The 23818-nt window shown below is 38.4% G+C and overlaps 5 protein-coding genes, 1 non-coding gene and 2 pseudogenes across 9 annotated transcripts; 3 read left to right on the top strand and 5 right to left on the bottom strand.

Moving 5' to 3' along the window:
* Positions 1-1962: 1962 nt before the first annotated feature.
* Positions 1963-3393, top strand: LOC109127974 (F-box/LRR-repeat protein At4g14103-like; annotated as a pseudogene). Its single transcript, XR_015572778.1, has 3 exons — positions 1963-2100; positions 2192-3120; positions 3247-3393. The product of XR_015572778.1 is annotated as an F-box/LRR-repeat protein At4g14103-like (transcript).
* Positions 3394-3451: 58 nt separating this feature from the next.
* On the top strand, positions 3452-3811 carry LOC147934186 (F-box/LRR-repeat protein At4g14096 pseudogene; annotated as a pseudogene).
* Positions 3812-4071: 260 nt separating this feature from the next.
* Positions 4072-6190, bottom strand: LOC104723816 (COP9 signalosome complex subunit 8). Its single transcript, XM_010442228.3, has 5 exons — positions 5946-6190; positions 5779-5858; positions 5166-5347; positions 4595-4702; positions 4072-4362 (listed from the first exon to the last, which is right to left on the bottom strand). The coding sequence occupies exons 1-5, from the start codon at positions 6027-6029 to the stop codon at positions 4223-4225; spliced, it is 594 nt and encodes a 197-aa protein (XP_010440530.1). The 5' UTR covers positions 6030-6190; the 3' UTR covers positions 4072-4222.
* A 94-nt stretch (positions 6191-6284) lies between these two features.
* LOC104723815 (uncharacterized) lies at positions 6285-8113 on the top strand. Its single transcript, XR_015572776.1, has 5 exons — positions 6285-6742; positions 6822-6979; positions 7083-7358; positions 7451-7544; positions 7731-8113. It is a non-coding gene; the product is annotated as an uncharacterized LOC104723815 (transcript).
* Positions 8114-8379: 266 nt separating this feature from the next.
* Positions 8380-10376, bottom strand: LOC104723814 (xyloglucan endotransglucosylase/hydrolase protein 15). 2 transcript variants are annotated; one of them, XM_010442226.3, is made up of 3 exons: positions 9278-10376; positions 8990-9186; positions 8380-8902 (listed from the first exon to the last, which is right to left on the bottom strand). In XM_010442226.3, the coding sequence occupies exons 1-3, from the start codon at positions 9551-9553 to the stop codon at positions 8503-8505; spliced, it is 873 nt and encodes a 290-aa protein (XP_010440528.2). In that variant the 5' UTR covers positions 9554-10376; the 3' UTR covers positions 8380-8502. The 2 variants fall into 2 exon arrangements, with proteins under 2 accessions (XP_010440528.2, XP_087332006.1); XM_087475880.1 differs by having other exon boundaries at positions 8990-9183; positions 9278-10065.
* A 5452-nt stretch (positions 10377-15828) lies between these two features.
* Positions 15829-16968, bottom strand: LOC147934185 (uncharacterized). Its single transcript, XM_087472532.1, has 3 exons — positions 16810-16968; positions 16590-16674; positions 15829-16445 (listed from the first exon to the last, which is right to left on the bottom strand). The coding sequence occupies exons 1-3, from the start codon at positions 16966-16968 to the stop codon at positions 15829-15831; spliced, it is 861 nt and encodes a 286-aa protein (XP_087328658.1).
* A 1513-nt stretch (positions 16969-18481) lies between these two features.
* LOC104723813 (uncharacterized) lies at positions 18482-20105 on the bottom strand. Its single transcript, XM_010442225.3, has 4 exons — positions 19968-20105; positions 19184-19408; positions 18947-19073; positions 18482-18819 (listed from the first exon to the last, which is right to left on the bottom strand). Exons 2-4 carry the CDS (start codon positions 19381-19383, stop codon positions 18742-18744), a joined length of 405 nt encoding a protein of 134 aa, XP_010440527.1. The 5' UTR covers positions 19384-19408; positions 19968-20105; the 3' UTR covers positions 18482-18741.
* Positions 20106-20528: 423 nt separating this feature from the next.
* Positions 20529-23464, bottom strand: LOC104723812 (actin-related protein 2/3 complex subunit 4). Of its 2 annotated transcripts, none has more exons than XM_010442224.3 (9): positions 23109-23464; positions 22725-22785; positions 22437-22502; positions 22053-22105; positions 21915-21942; positions 21740-21814; positions 21437-21541; positions 20961-21050; positions 20529-20700 (listed from the first exon to the last, which is right to left on the bottom strand). In XM_010442224.3, the coding sequence occupies exons 2-9, from the start codon at positions 22725-22727 to the stop codon at positions 20611-20613; spliced, it is 510 nt and encodes a 169-aa protein (XP_010440526.1). In that variant the 5' UTR covers positions 22728-22785; positions 23109-23464; the 3' UTR covers positions 20529-20610. The 2 variants fall into 2 exon arrangements, with proteins under 2 accessions (XP_010440526.1, XP_087332005.1); XM_087475879.1 differs by having other exon boundaries at positions 22024-22105; positions 23109-23390.
* Between the last annotated feature and the right edge of the window lie 354 nt (positions 23465-23818).

Genomic DNA, 23818 nt, shown 5'->3' with positions numbered 1-23818 from the left:
TTTTTAAGAGACATGTTGGACTGTAAACAGACATATTGGAGTAAGACATATTGGAGTAAGAACAGCCCCGGCGTAGGAAGTGCATTTGCACCATGTCCAACCCAATTTCAATTTTTTTTCGTTTATTTTTACCCTAATTATTATAAAACTTGAACTGAACTAATAAAATTATTTACACTTTACCCTACAATTTAAAGATATTGTTGTCTTTCTTCTTTTTTTTTGGCAACCCATCTTTACTTTTCTAGTTTTCCTCAAAATTTGATAAGTAATTCAAATATTTAGTGGGTCAAACTTTTATTTTCTCCTAAAAAATTTGAATATTTTGTGACTATCCCACGGGGTGTAGCCAATGTTTAAGCCGACCCTGAGTAAGAACAAGGTAAGGTAAATAATAACAAGGTTCGGATTGGAACCTTAAACTCAACTAAACAATTTACTAGTATAGTCATCATTTCACCAAAAAAGCAATACATGTGGTCTCATTAAATTACTAAAAATAATATGGCCTAAAGATCTTGCTTCCTTTGCCTTACACGGCCCCTTATCGTATGACTAAAGCATCAAAACAATAACAATACACTACTGTCTTGTCTGAATAACAGTACACTGTTTGTCTGTGTCTTGCAAGATTGGTGGATGAGAGAAGTATTGTGACGACCGATGAGTAATGGCGGCAAGTAGAAAAATTTGGCTCAGTCTGTGACTCTGTTTATCACTTCTCACCCTCCACACACTGACACACATATCTGATTAGATCATATCATTGATTGGATTTTTGTATGTTTGTTATCCCTTATTATAATTCAATTATCTTGAAATGTTTGTTACTTTAAAAATACATTTTTGTGTATGTTGATAATTAAACGTAGAGACAAATTAAGATTTTGATATTTTACAAACTGTAAGCACTTAAACAGATATAATTGAATAAAAAAAATAAATAGAGTAAACAACTAAGCACATCATTTGAATGGCTTAGAGAATGTTAGCAGCCCATTGTTAATTTTGAAATCAATAAATGGGCAAAAGGGGTGTGGTTTTCCCAAGCCACACCAAAATTTGCTTTTATAACATGGTTTTGGCTGTACTTAATAGGCTACTACTGGAGATCGAATGATAACATGGAACCAACGATATGATTTATCTTGTGTGTGTTTTTTTGTCAAAAATCGATAGAAATTGTCACTATACCATGCATTAGGACCAGCTTATGACAGTCATCTCCGGTTTAAGGGTTAAGGCTAGAGCCACATCCTATGCTTCTATTAAGGTATGCACTTCAAGCTACGTATAATTTGTTGATATGATAATGGAAGCTGGTGGAGTTAAGTGAAGACTAGTCCATTCGGAGGCTTTGCAGCTGGTGTTATTGACTGAGTATAAACAGAGATAGAGTAGCTCAGTAGCATATCATTTATCCAGGGTGATCAATCATTTGGAGTTTGCTAGAGCTTGTTGGCTCTGTTCTTAGGAAAAGATGAGCGTGGATAAGAAGTGTTTCAGCTCGCAGGCTCAATCTTGTTTTACACATCCGGTGAACAAAACAAAGATCAGTCAACTATTTTCGGTGGTTATTAGGAAGAGGCGACACGTTGCTTACACGTGTTGTTCAATTTTCAATCCTTATCGCATATTGGACATACTTCAAATTCGCCCATTGTGGGCTTTAATATAAAGTTGAGTTGACAACAAAATATATATAAAATAAAAAACTAACTAAGCGAGACAAACCGGAACATTCAGTTAGTTTGACTAATATTATATCGATGAAAAGTTGAAACTTGAAAACAAAAGAGCTCGGGAACATTCAGTTACCACCATTGGTGTAACGATGAGTTTGATGATCTCTGGTTGAATCGGTTAGATTTCAAGTAATGTTTCTGATTAGATATATTTATCTGATAAAGTTCAAAATATCTTACAAAAGATCATGTTTACACTTGACATGACACTATTAAAAAAAGAAAGGGCTAGCCTAGCTAAAGAAACTCACTCTTTCTTCTTCATTCTTCTTGCCTACAAATACGATCGCCAAAAACCCTAAAACATCTACAATAGTTGAGTGATTTTGACGGTGGGCTATGCTTTTATCTCCAAGTAAGTTTCATTATCCATCTTCTGCTCTTCTTTTATCTCCAAAGTATGTTTCTTTGATTCTTAGCTTCTCTCTTTTATTTGTTGTCTTTAGGTTCTTGAAAAAGATGGATCCTAGAGATTTATTCAGTAGTTTACCGGAAGCGATTAACTGCCATATTCTGTCCTTTCTTCCCACTAAAGAAGCTGCTTCCACATCGGTTCTTTCGAAAAAATGGCGGCATCTCTTTGCTTTTGTCCCTAATCTTGATTTGGATGACTCTGTTTATCTGAATCCTAGGAATAAGTTAGACAATTCCACAAGTTTTATGGATTTTGTGGATAGAGTGTTGGCATTGCAAGGCAACTCTCCTCTACACAAGTTTCTCTCTAAAGGTCAGAGACGGCGTTGATCCAGTCCGCGTCACTTCTTGGATACACAACGTGCTGGAACGCGGTGTATCCGATCTCGATCTACACCTGGATTTTGAATCGGAGTATCTGCTTCCTTCAGAGGTCTACCTGAGCAAGACACTGGTTAGGCTGAAGCTATATTCTGGGCTATATCCCACCTTTGATGCTGAAGATGTTCATCTCCCAAAGCTTAAGACACTTCATATTGAGTCAGTCCATTTTGAAAAGCATGGTATGGGGCTTACCAAGCTTCTCTCTGGTTGTCACATACTTGAGGATTTAGTTCTGAATGATATATCTTGGTTCATATGGGACTTTGCCTCGGTGTCTTCCCCAACTCTCAAGAGAGTAACGTTTTGCTGGGAAGAGCGGGATGAGTTTCCAAAGAGTGTGTCTTTTGATACTCCTAATCTTGTATACTTGAAGTTTACTGACACTGTTGCAGGCAATTATCCAAAAGTGAATTTTGATTCGCTTGTTGAAGCCCATATCGATCTTTGCTTGTTGAAGCCCTTATTGATAGATTACCATGAAGGTTATGGGGAAAACGATATGGTTGGCAATGCTACAGATTTTATAATGCGATTATGCAATGTCAAGACTCTTCATCTATCTCCCAACACTCTTCAGGTTTGTTCCCATCTTTCTTCCTGTAATCTTTTTTTTTTTTTTTTTTTTTGACATTAATGCTTAAGGATTCGAGTTGGTGAATTGCAATTGAGTGATGATAATCAAGTTGTTATGGTTATGTTTCAGGTGCTTACTTACAGTTGTGATGCAATACCGCTCTTCAACAACCTGAGTCAATTAACCATTGAGAGTGATCCCACAGTAAGATGGCAGTCATTGCCGGGCTTGCTCAAGAATTCTCCAAATCTTGAAACTCTGATCTTTAAAGTATGAAGCAAACCCTTGAAAAGCATTTGTTGACTCATTTATCAAAGTTTGAGAATAATTCACTATGTTTCAGGGCCTCATCCACAAAGCCACGGATAGATGTGGAGATGTGTGCTTGTGCAAACCTCATGAAGAGGGAGAGGAGATTCGCAGTTGCTTATCATCAAGTCCGGTGAAGGTCATAAAGATACGGGACTTTGGTGCATTTAGTGATGACATGGAAAAGCAGATCAAGTATTTCTTGGAGACAATGCCGAATCTTGAAAAGATGATGTTCTACTACAAACCACCAAGCTTCGAAGATTTTATTGAAGTTGCAGGCGGACTTAAGAGGCTATTTTCTAAAGTAGCTTCATCCAAGTGCGTTCTCCGACTAATCTTGTCACAGAGAGTACCTTCACCGATTAGAAGCCTAACTTCTTAATCTCAGAGATAATTTACAAAGCTTTGGGAGTACCCTTGCTTGCAGTCGCTAAAGTGCAGCTTCTCGTGTTTCTGCCTACTTTTGTGTTAAAGACATGTGTCATTTAGGCTGTCCTTTTGTTTGGTTCAGTTCGTTTGTTGTGTAAAACTGATATTGTAGGAGTATCCTAGCTTGTAATCGCTAAAATGATCACAATGTTATCTTTAGTTTTTGTTTGTTTCAGTTCGTTTGTTGTGTAAACAGACGTTTGTTTCAGCTCGTTTTGTTGTGTAAACTAATCTTGTAGGAGTAATTGGTCGAATACTCAAGGGCCAAGATATGTTGCAACTTAGAATCAGTCATTGTGAAATCTCTCAAAAACAAATTTTGCTCCCTGAATTCACTATCTTAATAGGAGATTGGTCCTTAGTTTTAATGTTCAAGGTGGAACACATACTCCGTCAAGCGTTGCAGCTTCGATGAATCCACCTTTTGCTCTCTTTTAACAGCTTGTTTCTTCACAGTCACCATTTGAGAAGTTGCATCCACTGTCCAACCATTCTCTACAACATCTGTGTATATCCAGCAAAAAAAAAGAAAACAATTATAATGTTAATTCTGATTCCACAACATATATAGTTCTCACTAGATCCATGCTACAAACACTAAGCCAAGACATTGCCACAAACACTTTGAGATAAACTTTTTGTGATTAGTTTCAATAAAAGAAGGAACTCAGAGGATTAATGTGGGATGAGGACGTTAATATTTTGAAAGCAAAGGAAATTGCAGAAAGAAGCTTACAAGTTGTGGCATCATCCTCTGTCATCCCCAGGAAAAGGGCCAAATCACGGATGGTTATTGTGGAGTAGGCCGACAACAAAAGCTGAAACATCCTTTTTGTGTAAAGATCTGCAACAAAACCCACACAGAGATAGCATTGAGGGGTTATTGAAAAGATCAACCAATGGGAAGAGGCAACAATCGATGCCTAAAAATGCTACAAAAACTGTGCTGCCTAAAAAGGATGCAGACTAAGGTACAACTTCGCACAACTCAAACTTATGTTAGGCCTTTGGTTGGAAAAAAACTGTTGACTGTTTTTGTTCCGACTTTGCAAGTCGACTTCTCTGCTAGGTCACTTTATTGCAATGTTATTCAAATTCATGTTCCATATAAGTTCACTGACAAGATGCAAGTTGCTTTATTGCAGGACAAAAATTCTAAAGTAAGGCCTCACAAGTTAACATAACAACACAGCTACTCAATCTCAATATGCAGATAAACCTAGAGAGGAATACAAAGTAACAAAAAAATTAACTTTATAATGCTTATACGGATAATAAGCAGCCAGGAAGCTTAGTACAAGAATTACCTGAGAAAGCAGCAACCATATCTTTAGCTTCTTGACTCCAATCATAACCACGAATAGCTTCATATACACCTGCGTAGTCACGTGTCCATAGCTTCTGACCAATCGTCCAAGCTGCAACAACTTCAGGCTTCCTCTCCTTGATAGATGAAGGTATCATTTTCCAGAGGAAACGAGCGCTATCACTGCAGTAAAAACAAACACAACAAACATCAAATACAAAATCCAAATCCAAAACAGTCATATATTCAGGAACAGCTGAACCATAACTCTGTAGTTCCAACATACTACACTCACTATCAAGACTACAAAATCTGTTAAAAGGAGTTTGTCAACAACTATTAACTTGTGTCAAAGTTCTAATTTCTCAACTCAGTGGATACAAACAAGAAAGTGTAAAAAAATCAGAACTTAAGAGTTAAGACCCTAGAAAGATCTCATCTCATCCTATCAATCAATGCCCTTTTCTAGATGACAACATAAGAATGCAAATTGTGATATCCCAAGAGGATCTATATACTCGATCAAAGCAAACAGACCAATTCTGAAGCCCTAAAATCCGCAAGGATCCTAAGAAACCTTCTCTAATTACATCAGAGAAGAAGATTAAGCTCACCAATCGTCGACGTAAAAGTAACCCAGAAGATGGATTGCGTAAGGCCAGTCATCATGAAACGCAATTCCTTCGGTAGAAACCTGTAAATTAAAGAAACGATCGATTAAAACCTCACAAAATCAACTTCACAAAACCCTAATAGTGTCAACATCATCAGATTTTGGAACCTGAAGCATGAGATTATCGCAGATATCGGCGATTTTCTCAAAGGATTTTTCGGCTAAAGCTTCCTTAACAGAAGAGAGATCCATGGCTGGCTTCGATTGCACTAGTCTCGGAGCTTTGGTGAAGATGACGATCCTTCTTCTTCTTAAAACACTCTTTAGGGAAAAAAAAAAAAAAAAAACTCACAGATTCATTCACCGGTTTAAAAAGCCTTTTGCAATACGGTTTACTTTAACCGATCAAAACCAAACTTAAACCGTACTATAATTGTTGAACTAAAAACGGACGCTAAATGGGCCGAGCCCAATTAAGCTATTGTAGATCCGCTAAGCCTTAAGTTTCGCGCCATACGGGTCTTTTCCCGGGAAAATCTCTCTCTCTCTCTCTCTCTCTCTCTCTCTAGCTGCTTCCATGGCGGCGGAGTCAGATTATACCATAAAGAAGAGAATGCGATTTTCTTCTTCTTCAGTTCGAGGTACCACATCTAAGAGCCTTATGGCAAGCAAATTAAGGAATCATAGCAACCGCTCCACCGTTCGATTCTCACCAGCTGTGTCTCACATCGGAAACCGATTTCTCACGGATCTTCGTCACCAACATGCGTCGCCACCTCTCAGCGATAAAATTGTTACTAAAATGCCTCGGGCGTGTCCTCGTGTAACGGTGAGGAATCTGTGTCTCAGACGCATATCCTCCTCCCCGAGTTCGATTTCTAGCGATTGGGACTTTCATGTGAAAGGGCAAAATCAAACCAAGGAGCTAAATGTGGAATCTCCTTGCGATTCTCCCAATGCTAACGGTAATTTCTGATTCTAAGCTCTTTATCAGTATGTGTTTAGAAACTATCTGATTCCACAATGTCTTTAATGTTGAAACAGTTGTGAGAATAGGAAGCAATGATATTATAGAAGTAGTGGAATGCTCACAAACGACGTCACCGGATTCAGAAATGTTCACTAGTGTAGCAGGTTGTATCCGCCAAGAGATTGATGGAGTCTCTCTGAAGAACGTTGGTGTCAAACTCGGCAACAAAATTGTATGTGTTCTTCCATAGCTTTATTAGCAAAAGGACATGTTTAAATTGCAATGTTGGATTTTTTTTTAACTGGTTGCTTAATTTGCTTATTTACTCTTGACAGATTCGTCATCCGGAGAAGATTTTCAAGAATCCTGGTTCTGTGAGCTATAGGAGATTGCTTCCTTACTTGAAGGAAGCTGCTGATGATACTAGATCTAGAGATGCTGACACAAAGAACGAAAGAGATGAATTGATGGTAGGAGATGACCGGCTCTCTCCAACCGGGTCTGTTTTGCTATCTCCCAATAGCTTTGTTGAACCACCAGCACAAAACGTACATGGAAACATTAGCCCTTTCAAGAAGACGACTTCTTCTAGTGCCACCAAAAAAATTCCTGTATGATCTTCAGTGTTGTCGTTGCGTCTAAAGTTTTGATTTCATCCACCTGATTTTGTTCTTAACATTTTTTCTGTTTTGACATGAAACAGTTGTGCTCCAAGCGCAAGCTATTTAAAGTGCCAGGTTCTGTTAATTACAAAAGAATGCTTTCATATCTCAGAGATAGCTCAGAGGATAATCCTGGTAAGTCTCTTTATATTCAATGTCAGACTGTCAGTAATAGTTGTTACAGTTAGTCCCTACTGTCTTCTGTGGCTAGATGAATGTTATATAGTATATCTGCATGATTGCATGATATTAGCTTGTATTGTGGAAAAGAACAACCTGGTAGACTTAGGAACTGATTGTTCTTTGTATCGTTTATTTTAGGGACGACTGAAACCAGTAAACATATAGATCCTCAGAAGAATATAGAAAAAAATGCTCCAGCCATTGAGAATAAAGGGGCAGCAGCTGAAGCTAAAGATTTGAATACATACTCTAACGATGTTGAGACGCCGCTCTCTGATCTGGAGAAAGAACAGGAAACTCAAACTTTTGTTAGCTCAATTTAGCTGTTAGTGTTATTTAGTTAAACAGTTAGTAACAAAGTCTTGTATATAGGTTTAAGCGTATTTGACTTGTCTATGCATAGAGTTCACCTAGGCACTTGTAGGTCAAAGAATGAAAACAACTCCTAGATCATATGAACCGTACAATTGATCTTCAACGCACATCATCCACATTAGACTTGTTAATTCCTTTTGTCTCCACATTTTTCTGGCTGTACAACATTAATAGTGTCTGTCTTTGTCTTTTTTCAAGCATGTCAAATTGTTGTTGTTGTCTGATCCGCAGTGATCTTGCCTTGTGATTTTTTTTTAGATTTATCATAGCTTATTACTCTAAAAAGCAATTTCGTTGCATTGTATAGAAACTAGTATGGATTGATACGTTCAGGGATAAGGTTTAGAATTGTGACAATTCCAGTAAATCCAGTGAAAGGAACACCAATCATGACTAATTATGGGTTCAGTTGTTTAAGTAGCTGGAAAGAGCTTTATTTGAACTTGAGAATGTACAATGGAATAACAGATAAAAGAAACCAATCTAAGAATTGCATCAAACAAACATAGAATCATGGAGGGAATTGCATCAAGCATCAGACTCTGGACTTCTTGCATTCTGGTGGGAATCCACGAGGGAACCTTTTGAGATCAGAGCAATAATTGTAGATCATGAAGTACTTCTGAACCCATCTGAGTCTCCTCCTGCCATAAGCATTGAGCTCGTTCGCTACCTGCAATTTACCATCACCAAAAGAACTCTTGAATTTAGGGTCACATCCTGAAGAGACGGTGCAAGCCGCAGCGTTGAATCCTCTGTAGTAAGCTGTGAAAGGAGCCTTAGACCAGTCAGTCTTGACCAAGCCACCTCTCGTGGCCCAATCATCTGCATTCCACAGGCTCGAGTAAATCCTCATGGGTTGGCTCTTTGGGAAAGGAGCACCTAGCTTCTCTGCATTGTTGAACACTCTAATGGGTAAATTGTCGACCAAGAATCTGCAGAGGTAAGAACAAAGTCAAGACAAGATCTTCGTTTTCATTCAATGTTGAAGTAGCAATAGAGAGAGATTAATGGATCTTTACATGATGTGTTGGGGTCTCCAGACAATGGAGTAAGTGTGAAAGTTCTTGGTTGGATCGAACCAGAGATAAAACTGTTGCTCTCTGTTTCCTTTCCCTTGAGCAAAGACATTGGTGTGAAGAACATAAGGCTTCCCTGTCTCATTCCCAAGAAACTCAAAATCTATCTCATCATGTGTTGCTCCTTGTGACGACAACTTCTGCAAAAAAAAGTTTCAAACAAATTTAGAAAAGAGTATCTCTTCAGGTTTAGTAACATTTTGAATGAATGTGAGAGTTTGAGAACGTTACGTAGTAAGCGGTGACGGTGCCGGCGGAGTTTCCGGCGACGAGTTTGAGCTGCATATCGATCCGACCGAACAAATACTCTTTCTTGGATTTGAAACCTGACCCGGAAACCCGGTCCAGTGACAAAGACAACATATTTCCTCCGTTGAAGATTTTACCCCTGTGGTCACCCCACGTGAGGTCGAACTCGTTGAAGAAGTTGCCTGAGTAAGCAGAACCGACCATGGACATCAGCAGAACAGTCGCCACGACGATGGTGAGGCTTGAGTTTTGACCCATTTGAGTTTGGGTGTTACAAATAAAAGGGGTTGGGGGTGTGTGTGTGTCTAAATTCTAATAAGATTGAAAACTAGAGGAGATGAGAGCTTTTGTGTTTTGGTGTGAGATGGGTTTAAGCAGGGGATACATATATATATATATAGCTGGAGAAGCCTTGGGAAGCTAACCTTAACTACAGTTGTTTTTTGAAATTTTTATCGAACTCTATTTTTATTTGCTTTGTTCCTCCAGTAATATACTCCATTTTATTGCATTATTGAGAAGCCCCATCATTGGTTTGGTATATATTTGTTTTATTCTCATGTGGCTTAAAAGAGAGAAAATCAAAATGAAAGCTGTCCAAAAGAAAGAGAACAAAGAGAGTATGTACTGAGTACTGAGTAGTGTGAGCGAGTCTAACTGCGTAATCACTCAGTCGAGAGCTGGTGCCAGCTCTTCTGCTTCACCTAGCATACCTGGAGCCTCCAATTTACATTGAAAGAATAACTAATTTCAAACTCATTAAAATATTCTCAGAGTGAGGATAGGAAGTTGATATATATAGTATATAACATCATTTTTTTTTTTGGCAAATAAACTTTTTTTTTTATAAAGTTTTTCGTCTGAATGATTCATTCAGGCAAAGAAACTTCTGTCTATCCTTTTTTTTTTTTTTTGATAAAAGAATCATTTGGAAATTTTAGTGGGACTAGAGAGAACTATTCTAATGTAATAAAAAAAGGATTGTAAATTGAGATCAGTCAAATCGATTATTCTGTATATAATTTAATACCAAAGAAGGACAAAAGTTTATGGAGAATCATAAAGGATTACGAATAATTACGATTGGTAGAACTACTTCCCCATGCTTTTCAAATATATCATAGTTGATTTCTTTATCTTGAAATAATAGCGAGTAATTCTTACGACCAAATGGTGTTTTACGTATATTTGCAATGATTGAACTAGAGAATTATCTTAAAATAGCAGAGAAACAATTCTTGGTTCTTAAGAAACGTTCTTCCATATTTTTGACAAGTTTTCTTTTAAGTTCTAACTGTTAAAATGTCTAATGTAGTTTGTTTCGTTTGTAAACTTGGTTTATCTTGCATGTGTCACGTGTGGATCAATCTGAACGAAAGAAGAACTTTTGTATTTTGTGAAATAACTTTACTTTCTTCAATAATTACAACCATAGTTTACAGGTCTGCTTTTATAAATACAAAAGGAACAATCTAGAATAGCTACAACTCATCATGATGAATCATCTGTACATGATTGAAGAACGTTGAATCGATTCATGGTGTGGAGCGTCTTCTTCTCCGTACTCTGTTCTTGAGCTGGTACAACTTCTTTTGTCTTCTTCTGTTGAACTTGTTGACTGATCATACTCTTTGGGTCTTCTCCATTGTTTGAGTCCACTAAGCTTGCATCAGTTGAGTCCACTGGACTTATGTTCCTTATACTCCCCTGCAAGCTTGGCGTGGAAAGAACTGACACACCAAGTTTGAAACGAAGATCAAGAAAAGGCTTCTTTGGTAGTGGTTTTATGAAGACATCTGCGAGTTGGTTGGAGGCGTAGATGTGATGTGTCTCGATGAGACCTAAGGCAACCCGTTCTCGAATGTAGTGGTAGTCCGTATCAAAGTGTTTGGTCCGATTGTGCAGAGCTGGATTGGCGGACAAGTATACAGCTGAGAGGTTGTCACAATAGACTTTTGTAGGCTCGTACTGTGAGATGCCAATGTCACGAAGTAAGTTCGAAATCCAGGTGATCTCTTTGGCAGTGATAGTAAGAGCTCGATACTCTGCTTCTGTTGAAGAGTTTGATACTGAGGATTGCCTTTTTGTAGACCAGGATATCAAATTGGAACCCAGAAGTATACAAAAACCAGTGGTTGAGCGCCGTGTTAGTTTGCAGTCGGAATGATCACTATCACAAAAGGCACTAAGCGTGAGGTCCTTGTTCTTCTTTATAGGTAGTCCCATGTTGAGTGTACCTTTGACATACCGTAAGATCCTTTTAAGCAGACCAAAATCAGACACAGTTGGGGCGTGCATCCGTTGACAGACGAAGTTCACTGCAAACTGAAGGTCTGGTCTTGTGATGGTAAGGTACTGTAACTTGCTAGCAAGACTCCGAAAATACGTTGGCTCCGTGAATAGCTCAGAATTTAGCTTCTCCATTGTTTCCGGTAGAGGAGTGGGCATGGGATTACATTCACTCATACCTGCTTGATGCAGGATGTCTAAAGCGTAGGCCGTCTGATGTAGGAAGAGTCCATCGCTATAGCTTTCAATTTCAATGCCCAAGAAATACCGAGGAGGACCAAGATCTTTCATGGTGAATCTGTTCTTCAGAGCAGTAAGTAGATTTGCAAGAAGTTCTTGATCACTGCCTGTAAGAAGAATGTCATCGACATACAGCAACAATAAGAGGTATTGTCCATCTTGATGACAAACAAAGAGTGATGGATCATGAGTGCTGCAGACAAAGCCAAACTCGAGTAGAAAGTTACTGAAAATATCAAACCATGCTCTTGAAGCTTGCTTTAGTCCGTAAAGGGCTTTGGTGAGGCAACAAACGTGGTTTGGTTTGTCTGGATCAACGAATCCAGAGGGCTGATACATGAACACCGGTTCTTGAAGCTCACCATGCAAAAAGGCATTGGAGACATCAAGCTGTTTGATGGGCCAACTATTAGCTGCTGCAATATCTAAAACGAGTCGTATTGTTGTCGTTCTAACCTAAGGACTGAACGTTTCTAGATAGTCAATACCTTCTTCCTGATCATACCCTTTGGCGACGAGCCGAGCTTTAAGCTTATCAATTGTGCCATCAGGGTTGTATTTCGTTTTGAAGACCCACTTTGAGTCTAGGATGCTCATATCTTCAGTCGGAGGGGTCAAAAACCATGTGCGAAGCATATGAATTCTTCTCACTTCTTCAAGGACAGCTTCATTCCAACCAGGGTGATTCATAGCAGACGCGATTGTTTTAGGTTCATTGGCATTGACTTTTGAGGTGATAAGAGCATAACATGTGTTTGGTTTGTGAATTCCGGCTTTTCCTCTTGTGGTCATGGGGTGTACGTTTTCAGACTGAACCGGTTAAGCAACACCTATCTCCTCTGCAGCATTATCGGTTTGATTATCTGCAGGTTGTCCTTCTCCGTCTGAATCATCATCTCCACTAGGCTCTGTGAGAAATATGTTTGGAATGCGAATCAGAGGCTGTTCTTGAGCTGGCAAAACTGGTTTAGACAATAGTTGAACCGGAGTAGAAGCTGGCACAAATCTCTCTCCTGGAGTGGAAATCTTGTCAACGATTTGCCAAGCGTGGAGCAATGGGGTGTCATAATGAGGAACCAAATCCTTATACTTCTCCTTGAAAGGCAGTTCTTGCTCAGAAAAAACAACATGTCTTGAGATATAAACTTTACCAATTGGAGGATATAAGCAACGATAGCCTTTGTAGTTGTTGTTGTAGCCGAGAAAGATGCATTGTAATGACTTTGGATCAAATTTGTGATGAACTAGTGGTCTGAGACACGGATAGCATGCTGAGCCAAACACTCTGAGAGATGAATAATCCGGTTTTTGACGGTGTAAGAGCTCATGGGGGCTTTTGTTTTCTAGAACTATAGTTGGTAACAGGTTGATAATGTAGTTGGCAGTAACAAATGCTTCCACCCACAATTTCAATGGAGTATGACTATGAAACAGCATTGAAATACCAAGTTCCACAAGATGTATGTGCTTTCTTTCTGCTAAGCCATTTTGCTGAGGAGTGTAGGGACATGAAATCCTATGATGAATTCCATGTTCATTGAGGTGAGCTTTGAACTTGTTGCTTGTGAACTCACCTCCTCCATCACTTTGAAACACCTTTATCTTACTACTAAATTGATTCTCAACCAGCTTTTGAAATGTAGTAAAGACTGATATGAATTCTGACTTATGATGCAGGGGATAAACCCAAGAGAACCTTGAGAAGTCATCAACAAAAACTGCATAGTATTTAAACCCTTGGTTTGATACAATCGGAGCTGGTCCCCAAAGATCACAGTGGATCCGATCTAGAGGATGTAAAACACGAGAATCAGAAACAAAAAACGGTAATCTACTACTCTTCCCCATCTGGCAAGGCTCACAAATGGAGGGTGTGCTGATCTTATTCACTTGAATCTCCTTGCTGACTTGAAGTTGCTGAAGAACCTTCGAGTTTGCGTGTCCAATTCGGTAATGCCAAATTTCCTCTGTAGCGGCACACTGACGATTTGAGTAAAATACCACAAGCTCGTTATTCTCCAGCACAAAGAGGGCCTTCCTACGATGACCCTTGGCTACCACTTTCTGTGTTTGCAAATCGATTATGCAAACCTTATCAATGTCAAAATAAACACCATAGGGATAGTCATCACACAACTTTGATACAAAGAGCAGAGATTTTTGAATATCAGGACAAACCAAGACTTCATTAAGAGGAATTGTACCTTTGGAGGAAGTGATTGTAGTGGAGCCAACATGAGTAATGGGAATGTAAGTTCCATCTCCCACAAGGACTGTATCATTTCCTTCATACACGGCTGCTAACTGGAGACCATCTGTTGAGGAAGTTACATGTGCAGAGGCTCCTGAATCCGGGTACCATTCTTTACCATTCTCCTCAGATATCCTTAAGCTTGAGAAGGCCTGGACTTTTGTTTGATAATTGTTGTCGAACCGGTTGTAGCATTTAATTGCAGTATGACCAGTGCGACCACATATCTGACAGACTGGACGTTGGCCAGAGGATTGATTGGAGATTGGAGAGGACGACTGATGTTGATTAAAGCCACGACCTCGTGTTGTGTAACCTCCTCTTCCTCTGTTCTGGCTAAAGCGACCACCCCTACCTCTTTGATTTGGAGAAAACTGAGGAGCACATGGATTTGTCTTCTCTGTCATGAAGGCAACATGAGGAGTGACTGTGTTGGTCTCCTCATAAGACTGCAATCTGCTATCAAACCCTTGGACCTCCGAAATCACATCATTGAAGGTAGGAGCTGGAAGCTTGCTTAAGGAGCTCTGAATGACCGTTGCTATGGGGTCATACTCTCTGCCAACGCTGACCTTCAATGATGATTTTCATGGATTCATCTACAGGTTTCCCAATGGAGCTTAGAGAATCACATATTGTCTTGAACTCTCTGTAGTAAGCAGAGAAAGTCTTGTCTTTTTTTGACACAAGCTGCAGACTGCGACGGAGGGAGAACTCTCTGGCAACGCTGCTCTTGTTGAAGTTCACCGCAAGTGAAACCCAGATTTGACGAGAGGTTTGAAGACTGTGAACATGGCCGAGAACCTCTTCGGAGAGGGTTCCAAACAGCCAAGACCGAACTAGTTGGTCTGTGCAAAACCAGGACTCATACTGCGGGTTGGTAACTTTGGTGGTGACATCACCGTTGACGACAAGATGTGTCTGAGCTGGGGCCGAAACAGCTCCATTGACGAACCCGATGAGTTTCTGACTGGATAGGAGAGACTCGAACTGCGTCTTCCACAATAGGTAGTTACTGTCGTTGAGCTTAAGCGTGACTGAGCTTGAGACATGGACATTGTCTGGGAAGGGATACGTGGTTGCCATTGAAATGCCTGTTAGAGCTTTAAAATGGCTCAGATACCATGAACGAAAGAAGAACTTTTGTATTTTGTGAAATAACTTTACTTTCTTCAATAATTACAACCATGATTTACAGGTCTGCTTTTATAGATACAAGAGGAACAATCTAGAATAGCTACAGCTCATCATGATGAGTCATCTGTACAGGATTGAAGAACGTTGAACCGATTCATGGTGTGGAGCGTCTTCTTCTCCGTACTCTGTTCTTGAGCTGGCATAACTTCTTTTGTCTTCTTCTGTTGAACTTGTTGACTGATCATACTCTTTGGGCCTTCTCCATTGTTTGAGTCCACTAAGCTTGCATCAGTTGAGTCCATTGGGCTTATGTTCCTTATACAATCTCCCGTATGCATAATTTAATTTTGGATAACAAAAACAATTAGTAAGAATTACTAAATCCATTTACGATTTTATCTTAAAGTTTTTTTTTTGTCATCTGATAAATCAAAAGAATGTAAAGAATACAACTAAAGAAGGAAAAGCAGGAAAAATCAAAAAGAAAAACCACCAATTGTCACTTGATACTGAGGTCAGAAGATCCTCCAAATGCACTAGCTGAAACCAAAGGATCTAACTCCATCGTGGCCAAGTCACCAAACATTATCTCTGTTATATGTTTATGTCAATCTACTCAAGCATCCGCCTCATTCCGCACCTGATCAAGTAGCCAAGAAGGACCCCCAAGAGATAAGTAAGACTGCAAACGCCCATCACGAGTAACACTGTTCGCGATAGCCTTTGCCACTTTATTCGCTGAAGCCGCAACTCGGTGACACTCCCAGGAAGTAAAACTTGACAATACATCTTGGATATCCGGTAATAAGAACCCACATCGTGGCCACTCATGTGATTTGTTTATAGCTTGTACCGCCGCAGAATTATCCAACACCACCTCAATCCGAGTTATATGCAGAGTCTGCAAAGCCTCTAGAGCCCACAAGGAACATCTCAAAAAAGCTAGCACCTGCGAGTCCGTAGGCTGTATTGCCTGTCTAGCATGAAACAAGACTTCACCTTGATTATCTCTCGCAATCCAAGCGCCACCAGCCATTGTTAAGTCATTATGCCAAGAGACAACAATGTTACATTTAACAACACCTACCATCGGATTACGCCATTTCACCTCTATGATTGGTGTTCTCCCCTCTCTGTGGAGGCCTAAATTACGAGAAGCTGATTGCACATCCATCCATTGAGAGGATTCCTGAAAAGCCTTCACCACCAATTCTCTTATATCGCCTTGTTTACCTTGAAAGACAAAATTATTCCGCCATTTCCAGATGCCCCACATAATCCATGGGATTGCTCTACATATCTCCTTAGGAATTCGCTCTTCCTAAATCAAAGCTAACAAATGTTCCCAATTCTTCACTAAATCCTGTTCAGAGAAACCTGTTTGCAGCAAAGGAACATTCGATAACGCATACGCCTGTCTTGCTACAGGGAAAGCAAACAACATATGGCATATAGTCTCCTCCTGATATCCACAAATCGCACATCTTAAATCCACAAATAACCCTCTCGACGCCAATCTCTCGGAGACATCTAGAGCCCCAGACAGCATTCTCCACAAGAAGGTTCTGATTTTAGGCACCGTCTTAAGGTTTCAAACCTTAGCTTGGAGCTCGTCAACCTTCATCACATTATCTGGTCGAGGGACGTATAATGATGGTAAGGTACGAGCTAACCAATACCCACTTTTGACTGTGTAAGCGCCAGATGCCGTATAAGACCAAATAAAACGATCCTTCTTCGTCTCCTCAATAGCCATAGCGAGGATCCGTTGAGAAACATTTTCTCAACCTCTCTTTGTGTGGTAATTTATAATTTGAAGGATTTTGTTAGTATTATTATATAAAAAAGCATATAATTAATCTGGTAGTTCTGAAATTTGTTTTGTTAACACCGTTCTTTTTATTTTTTAACGAGCACACCAGTTTGTTAGCCCTTCCAACTTTTTTTTTTTTTTTTGTTATCGTTCCTTCTCTTTGACTGGACCATTATTCTAATTGTTTACGGTGAGCTATTACCGTAAAAAATAGACAAAACGACAAGGTAACCCATCTACTTTATTCACACCCTTCTTGTTCTTGGCACCAATGTTCGTTTTTGTTTTTAGTCTTGGAAATGAGAATTAATGTAGCCAAGAAAAGAATGAATAGGAAGGAAGAATGGGAGTGACAAGCTGGCATGGAAATGGCCACTCTCTTATTTCCTCTGTACTTTGTGTTATCTCTTGTCTCAGATTTGTCACTTCCCTCGTACCTCCATCACGTGTGGTGTGACTGTGACCTAACGAACTCATCGATCTCTATCTGTTCCAGCCGGCATGGCATGGCATGCCCATGCAATTAGTGAATTCCGATTTCCCATTTCACTTTTTTTTTTTTGGGTTTAGGGTAAACATAATTCTGTCTTATAAGCTGTCGAAAATATGTATAGTGGAGACAATAAACAAGGTGCCGTTTTAAACTATATTAGACCTAGTTTAGTTAGTTTATCTCAGGAACAAAATATATATATATGTTCTTCTTATTTTTATGATACCGAAGGAAATGAATTGATCCTATATATAGCTCATATGTTCAGTTTTATCTCGTAGGTTTTGTGATATTTTCTACCCACTCATGTTTAGGGTTGTATCTTATGATTTTGTAAGTTCTGGCTAACCCGGCCATTAATTTTTTTTGGTTAGCAGTCTATTAGCATTACATTATTGTGTAGTATTATATAGATTTGCTAAGTCTACAGAAAAAAAAAAAAACATAACTACACGTACGCATTTAAGCCTGAAACCCTACGCTCATTGATTTGAGAGGCCATTGGATACATTGTAGGTTGATTTGTTTTCCCCTTTCCGTGAAATGATAAATTCAAAATCTTGAGTATTATTAACTAGAGCATTTAAAATTCCATGCATGACAAGACCGGTGGATTTTGTTTGCATGTGTGTGAGTGTGACCATTTAAAGAGGCAACACATATTTTGGTTTTTCAAAGTATGGCTCCTGACTAGTAAATGAGGAATATGTAAGATAGTTGGCAAAAATAAATAAACACTGAGGTATGGATAAGACGGTGGTCCAACCAAAACCTCAAGTCATAAGTCACAACAAATTAAACTATTAAACTAATGAGTTCATTGTAATGTCTTACAAAACTCCAAAATGTATGCAGATTCATCGAATTCGGAAATTGACACACGACAATACGGCATCCTTATGTGCCTGTATACATATAGAGATTCATGATTTCACAAATATTGAAGTACTTTCAAATCTTGGATTGAATCGAAATAAGAGTCCTGATTATTGATTACCATGTTACCAACCACTAATTTTATAAAAGAACTTACAGTATGTTTTTTAGTGAAGTGGTGTAATATCAACAACTGGATTTTTAAAACCGGCTCATCATTACGGTTAAATGAAAAAAATGGTCCTCTACCCCTCTTTGTTTTTCTTACTTGGGCGCTTAGGTGAAGAGTCATATAGAACTGAAACACATCTACGAAGGAAAAATTCTGATACAAATTCTGAATTCACTTAATCCGACTGGCTTTCGTTTAGTTTTGGAATTTTCTTGTACTCATACGCGTTAATGTCCACCTTCTCTTGCATAGCCTGCGGAATACAAAACCCGGTCAAGATATTAGTCATCAAAGTTTTTTTATGCAGTCTAATTCGCTACGTTAAATCATGAAAATCTGCAAAACTGAGGAGAGGATTATATATATATATATATAAATACCTTAAGCTCATCTTCGATGGATGTGTTTTTAGGTTTATAAGCATCAACAGGTCCTGTTCTCGAAAGCGCCTTTCTTGTCTCTATAATCTCCCATTCTTGGTCATCTTTTACCTTTGCGATATCCTTACTGAACTAACCAAATAAACCATATGTGGTGAAGTTGAGAATTATAAGCAGAATCCCTATAGCATTTTTACATATTCAAAGCTTAAGAGTTTAATCAAAGAAAGAACTGACCTGCCTTGAAGGAGCTGGCCGAGTCCGAGGGCTCCAAATACAGTAAGAGATATCATCGGAAGTCCATATCTTACAAATGGGTGTCTCCTTCCCCACCTTTTAAACGATGCTGATGGCTGCTTGGGAGTAGCAGTAGCAGTAGCAGCAGAACCGGAAGGAGAAGACTTTTGAGTTTTCTGATCAGTTTCAATTGTTGTCATTTTGGTGTAATCAAAAAGCAAATGACTGCAAGGGAAAATCAAGAGTTAAAACCTAACCACAAGACAAGCTACGAGAAGCAGTAATTGCACATTTATCTGACTGAATCATGCAATTTTGTTGCAGTATTAGAAAGAAACTATCTTGCAGAACAAAGACCGAGGAAATCCATTAAGCAAACTAAATCACCCAACAAGTTTTCAAAATGATATTTTCAACTTCTCCATCGTATTTAACCATTCAAGCAAGAAAAATGCATTGAGAGAAGATGGTTCACTCAGCCTACTACCATTTCTTAACAACTCCATCAAGTTAATTTCTTCTGAATTCTTTTGAGAAGATAGAAGCAGATCACAAAAACAAAATTGTTCACCAGATATGATGATCCCAATCTAATTTTCAATATATAAATCTGAACATCTAATCAAATGACCTAAAACATCTTCCACTTGTTCTGTTCCTTTTCTTGTACAAACAAGAGATTCATATAACCTAGAAATTTACAATCTAAACCCTAGAAATCAAATTCAATTCAAGGCGACCCGTGTATACTGCTTGTTGTTTTTGACTTTAAATCAAAACTAACCTGAAGCTGAGTGATGGCCGGAATCAGATGTACTGTCGAAGCCGAACGCAATTAGACAGAGAGAGCTTGAGACGAAGATACGACGGCGTTTCGACTTTCACTTCAGGAGCCTGGGGATTGGGGAATACGGCGTCGGTTGTGAGAAATAATAATCAATTAAATATTTAAAATTTTAAATCAACAGCCCTCCCCATTACAATGGGCCCAGCCCAGTAACTTCTATTCTGCGATTATGGTGATGAGTAAAACGACGACGTTTGATTTTCTCCTTAAGGTAATGTGGGTTTTGCTCATGATCTTGGATTTATGTCTTCATGTGTGCTGAATGATCTATCTAAGCATAGGGAACTTTGTAAAGATAACAATTTGTTGGTCCTTTTGTGGTAAACAAAAACAATTTTTTGGTTTCTGGAATTGTACGTTGGAACATCTACTACGATCAACATACCCATTTTTTTGTAACTAAGTATTGCGTTACATACACTACAATGGACCAAGCCGATGGTTTGGTACTTCGGGTTGTGTAAGAAGAACAGAGGAAGTACCGAAAAGAAGAAAAAATGTCTGCAAGTGTAGATGGAATTTAACCAAATAATGTGTGATTGATACAATGGGTGGGTACATTATAATACCTCAAGGGCTTTTACATGAACTGTTTCAAAAACTCTGTAGCAACGAGTCTTCCTCTGGTGTTCACTGACTCCTTCAAGTCCCTTATTTCTTTCTCTATATCCTGCATTTTCCATGGTATAAATAGTCACACTTCAAGTTTTAAATCTGATTAAGAGGAGATTATTATGTTGGAGGACATTATATTAACCGTAGTTAGGCCAAGGCCAACTATTCAGAATACTACTTATCACTTTATCAGGTTATTACTGTGAGAAAAATACAATGATGCAACTCTACCCGAGACATATTTTCATTGTTAGGATGCTACTATTGCATCAACCACGGTCAAAAAACAACATCAAGGTTTAGTGAAAGACTTGCCTCCATAAACTGAATAATGAAATCAATAAGCTTCTGTTTCTGCATCTCTTCGCAGTGGTAATTTGTTATAAGAAAGCTAATGTCATACCCCTGTTCAAGATCAACAAAGAAACCAATTAAAGGCGATCAGGGAATGAAACGTTCACACAACGCAGGGAATAAACAGTAAATGATCTAAAGCCAAGGCATGCATTTCCACACAGTGCGATGATTCATGGTTCATAAAGGGGGAAAAGACAGGAAAGGATTGTGCCATGATTTAAAGTATCAAAAGAATGTACAAGTGGTATACATATACAGCATCCATCTTAAGCCTAGAAATTATGGAGTGTCCATGAATACTGTGTCTATAACCAATTACCGATGCGTCCACCAGAATAATTAGAACTTGTACAGAAGAGGGAATGCATTAACTGCCAGATAAAACATAGCAGCTCTCACAAGTAGCCAAGTGTTAGATCAAGAATAAGGTGTACCTGCACTGGCTTCCTCCTCAGTACTTGAAAAGCTTCTGCCCTCATGGACAAAAATCTAAGGAACTTTTTGGTTAGTATGTTTTCAAGTTCATCCGCTTGTTTGACCTGCAAATTAACGATAACAATTATTTGAAATAGCACGACATGACAGATGTTTAAGTAATGATTCATCAAGACATTATCTCAGGAGAAAGAAATTAAGGAAACAGGAAAGGGAAACAACACGATGCCTTTGTAAGTGTATCACAAGGGGCTCTTCTTCTAAGTGATCGAAGGAAAAGCTAGGGTAAGATTAATAATCACCTTGAGGCTTATCCGGAGTGAATTTATAGATGTTTCTATTAAACACTTTTCAGCCTCATTACGGCATATTAAAACCTGCAAGTTCAAAAAAACTTAGCAGTCAACTACAAAACCTAGGTAAGATGCGAGTGCAATGTCAATGCTAAACTGGGAAGGAAACAAATAAACTTCTTACAGGATTTAGCAAAAGTTCTGGGCTTGTCCTACAAAAATTAGCAAAAACATGGAGATATTAAGATTCTACTACTTGAAATGAAAATAGCACAAGAGCATTCCATTCTCACATGCATCTTCCTGTGACAAGCTTACATACTTTAGTTCAACCTCTGGTTTATTATGCCTTTCAACTTCTTGACAAGGAAAGTTCTGCAAGTAGAGAAATATAGAAGCTTTCAGGAACATACAACATGTAAAGCTGAATCTTAAAAGGACTTTACATGGCCCCTTTCACCGACTTGTACAAGATGCATAGGTTTCGACATTCGACACCAAATATTGCGAGACAAAATGCCAAAAGTGAAAGTGAACGATGGTACATTATCCCTAATCAAGAACTAAACATCTAACAAGTGAGAGTAACAGACTAGAGGTGAAACATGGATGAGGGACTACACAAACATGAAGCTTTCATTGCCTTAAGCAAAGATGGAGACTTCCAGACCTATGCCATGATATCTCAAGCCAAAATAGTTAGTACCTGTAAGCACATGGCAGCCTCGAGTGTATTTTTTATGCATGCTAGATACAGCCGTAATGAGTTTGCCTGGAACATCAAAGAACCAACAGAAACAAATTTTTTTAAAAAATTTCTGCAGTAAATCAGTAGATGTTGTTTAGGAGAATTGTTTCTAAACAGGAAATGTTTGAATGAAATACAATATTTGTCAAGTATGAGTAACTTGTTATCAAATAGAGAATGAGAAGAGTTAAAAATTCCTTCTTGATGCATGTAGCTAGAGAAAGAATAACATTTAAAAGTTCTTACCATGTTCTTAGAAATGATGTTACTCTACTCAAGACTTGCACCGTGATGAAGGGTATATGCGCTGAAAAAGTAATCCGAAAGCAACTTTTAGTATCATACAATGTTGGATCAATAAGAAAACATCAACAAGAAAGCATCTTTAGTATCAAATGTATACAAGTAAACTAGAGTAAAACCCTCCCAGATGTTTAAGGATCAAGACACAACAAACAAAATCCCCACAGGCTACACAGAAACAACAACAAGTAGATCCTGATTAGCAATCCAGACTCATCTGTCTAGGTGACGTTTCACAAACAGAATACAGACAAAATTATGTTTAGCAATCTATGTACTTAAAAGCCGATGAAATAAGAAATTGGGTAAGGTGGAGGAGAAGATTACCCGAATAGTAAACACGGCGGAGGCTCGTTAATTTGGAAAACTGAGAGACCCAAAATCAACCAATCAATCTACTGAAACTCTTGGAAAGTGAGATCAAATCACCACCTAGGAATCATCAATCGGACAAAGCTAAAGCCCTAAAACCATGTTCGTGAGGGTAATTGCGCACGACTTGGAGACTCGTCAGAGAAGAGAGATTTAGAGATCGAAGAAGAAGCTGCAGCACAGAAAATTCCAATCACAAAAAAAGAAACCGACGGGAGGAGTGAACCGGGTCTGGTTCACATCAATATAATTCATTTATAAATTCAATATACTGTAGTTCATTTCTGGCCTGGGGGGTATGAAAAAAACAGACTTTCTGTTGATTAATATTTAATACCGTTAAATTCAGTGTTGATCTTTTTTTTTTTTCCCATAATTTACAGTGGTTCATGCTTAAAATTCGAATTTATAAATGGTTCAAATAAAAAATTACATTTTGGCATAATTTAGGTATAAAAGCATATATCGTAAAAAAAAAAATTCAGAATGATTTTAGTTGTTTTCCTTTCACCTTAAGATTTATTTGAGTAAAATTTATATAAAATACTACCAATTATATATTATAAAATACAGAGACAAAGCCGCAATCTGATTTGGTTATAAGATACTAAAATGGATGTTACAAAGGTGCATGCCAAAAAAAAAAAAAGGCATATAATATATAT

Source organism: Camelina sativa, chromosome 11 (assembly GCF_030686135.1).
Source record: "Camelina sativa cultivar CO46 ecotype springtype chromosome 11, ASM3068613v1".
In the NCBI taxonomy this organism is placed as follows: domain Eukaryota; kingdom Viridiplantae; phylum Streptophyta; class Magnoliopsida; order Brassicales; family Brassicaceae; genus Camelina; species Camelina sativa.
This window is presented reverse-complemented; position numbering and strand designations above follow the sequence as displayed.

Excerpts from the sequence above, each read along its gene's own strand:
- LOC104723816 (XM_010442228.3), bottom strand. The coding sequence starts at position 6,029 with ATGGATCTCTCTTCTGTTAAGGAAGCTTTAGCCGAAAAATCCTTTGAG. Across the intron at positions 5,348-5,778 it reads TACTTTTACGTCGACGATTG|TGATAGCGCTCGTTTCCTCT; the intron begins GTGAGCTTAATC and ends TTTTTACTGCAG. Across the intron at positions 4,703-5,165 it reads TATGGTTGCTGCTTTCTCAG|ATCTTTACACAAAAAGGATG; the intron begins GTAATTCTTGTA and ends GTTTTGTTGCAG.
- LOC104723814 (XM_010442226.3), bottom strand. The coding sequence starts at position 9,553 with ATGGGTCAAAACTCAAGCCTCACCATCGTCGTGGCGACTGTTCTGCTG. Across the intron at positions 9,187-9,277 it reads GCACCGTCACCGCTTACTAC|AAGTTGTCGTCACAAGGAGC; the intron begins GTAACGTTCTCA and ends TTTTTTTTGCAG. Across the intron at positions 8,903-8,989 it reads TGGAGACCCCAACACATCAT|ATTCTTGGTCGACAATTTAC; the intron begins GTAAAGATCCAT and ends TTACCTCTGCAG.
- LOC147934185 (XM_087472532.1), bottom strand. The coding sequence starts at position 16,968 with ATGGCTATTGAGGAGACGAAGAAGGATCGTTTTATTTGGTCTTATACG. Across the intron at positions 16,675-16,809 it reads TTGACGAGCTCCAAGCTAAG|GAGGAGACTATATGCCATAT; the intron begins GTTTGAAACCTT and ends TGTGGATATCAG. Across the intron at positions 16,446-16,589 it reads TGTTCCTTTGCTGCAAACAG|GTAAACAAGGCGATATAAGA; the intron begins GTTTCTCTGAAC and ends TTGTCTTTCAAG.
- LOC104723813 (XM_010442225.3), bottom strand. The coding sequence starts at position 19,383 with ATGACAACAATTGAAACTGATCAGAAAACTCAAAAGTCTTCTCCTTCC. Across the intron at positions 19,074-19,183 it reads GGCCAGCTCCTTCAAGGCAG|TAAGGATATCGCAAAGGTAA; the intron begins GTCAGTTCTTTC and ends TGGTTAGTTCAG. Across the intron at positions 18,820-18,946 it reads CCATCGAAGATGAGCTTAAG|GCTATGCAAGAGAAGGTGGA; the intron begins GTATTTATATAT and ends TGTATTCCGCAG.
- LOC104723812 (XM_010442224.3), bottom strand. Across the intron at positions 21,815-21,914 it reads CAGAACTTTTGCTAAATCCT|GTTTTAATATGCCGTAATGA; the intron begins GTAAGAAGTTTA and ends TTGAACTTGCAG. Across the intron at positions 21,542-21,739 it reads CACTCCGGATAAGCCTCAAG|GTCAAACAAGCGGATGAACT; the intron begins GTGATTATTAAT and ends GTTAATTTGCAG.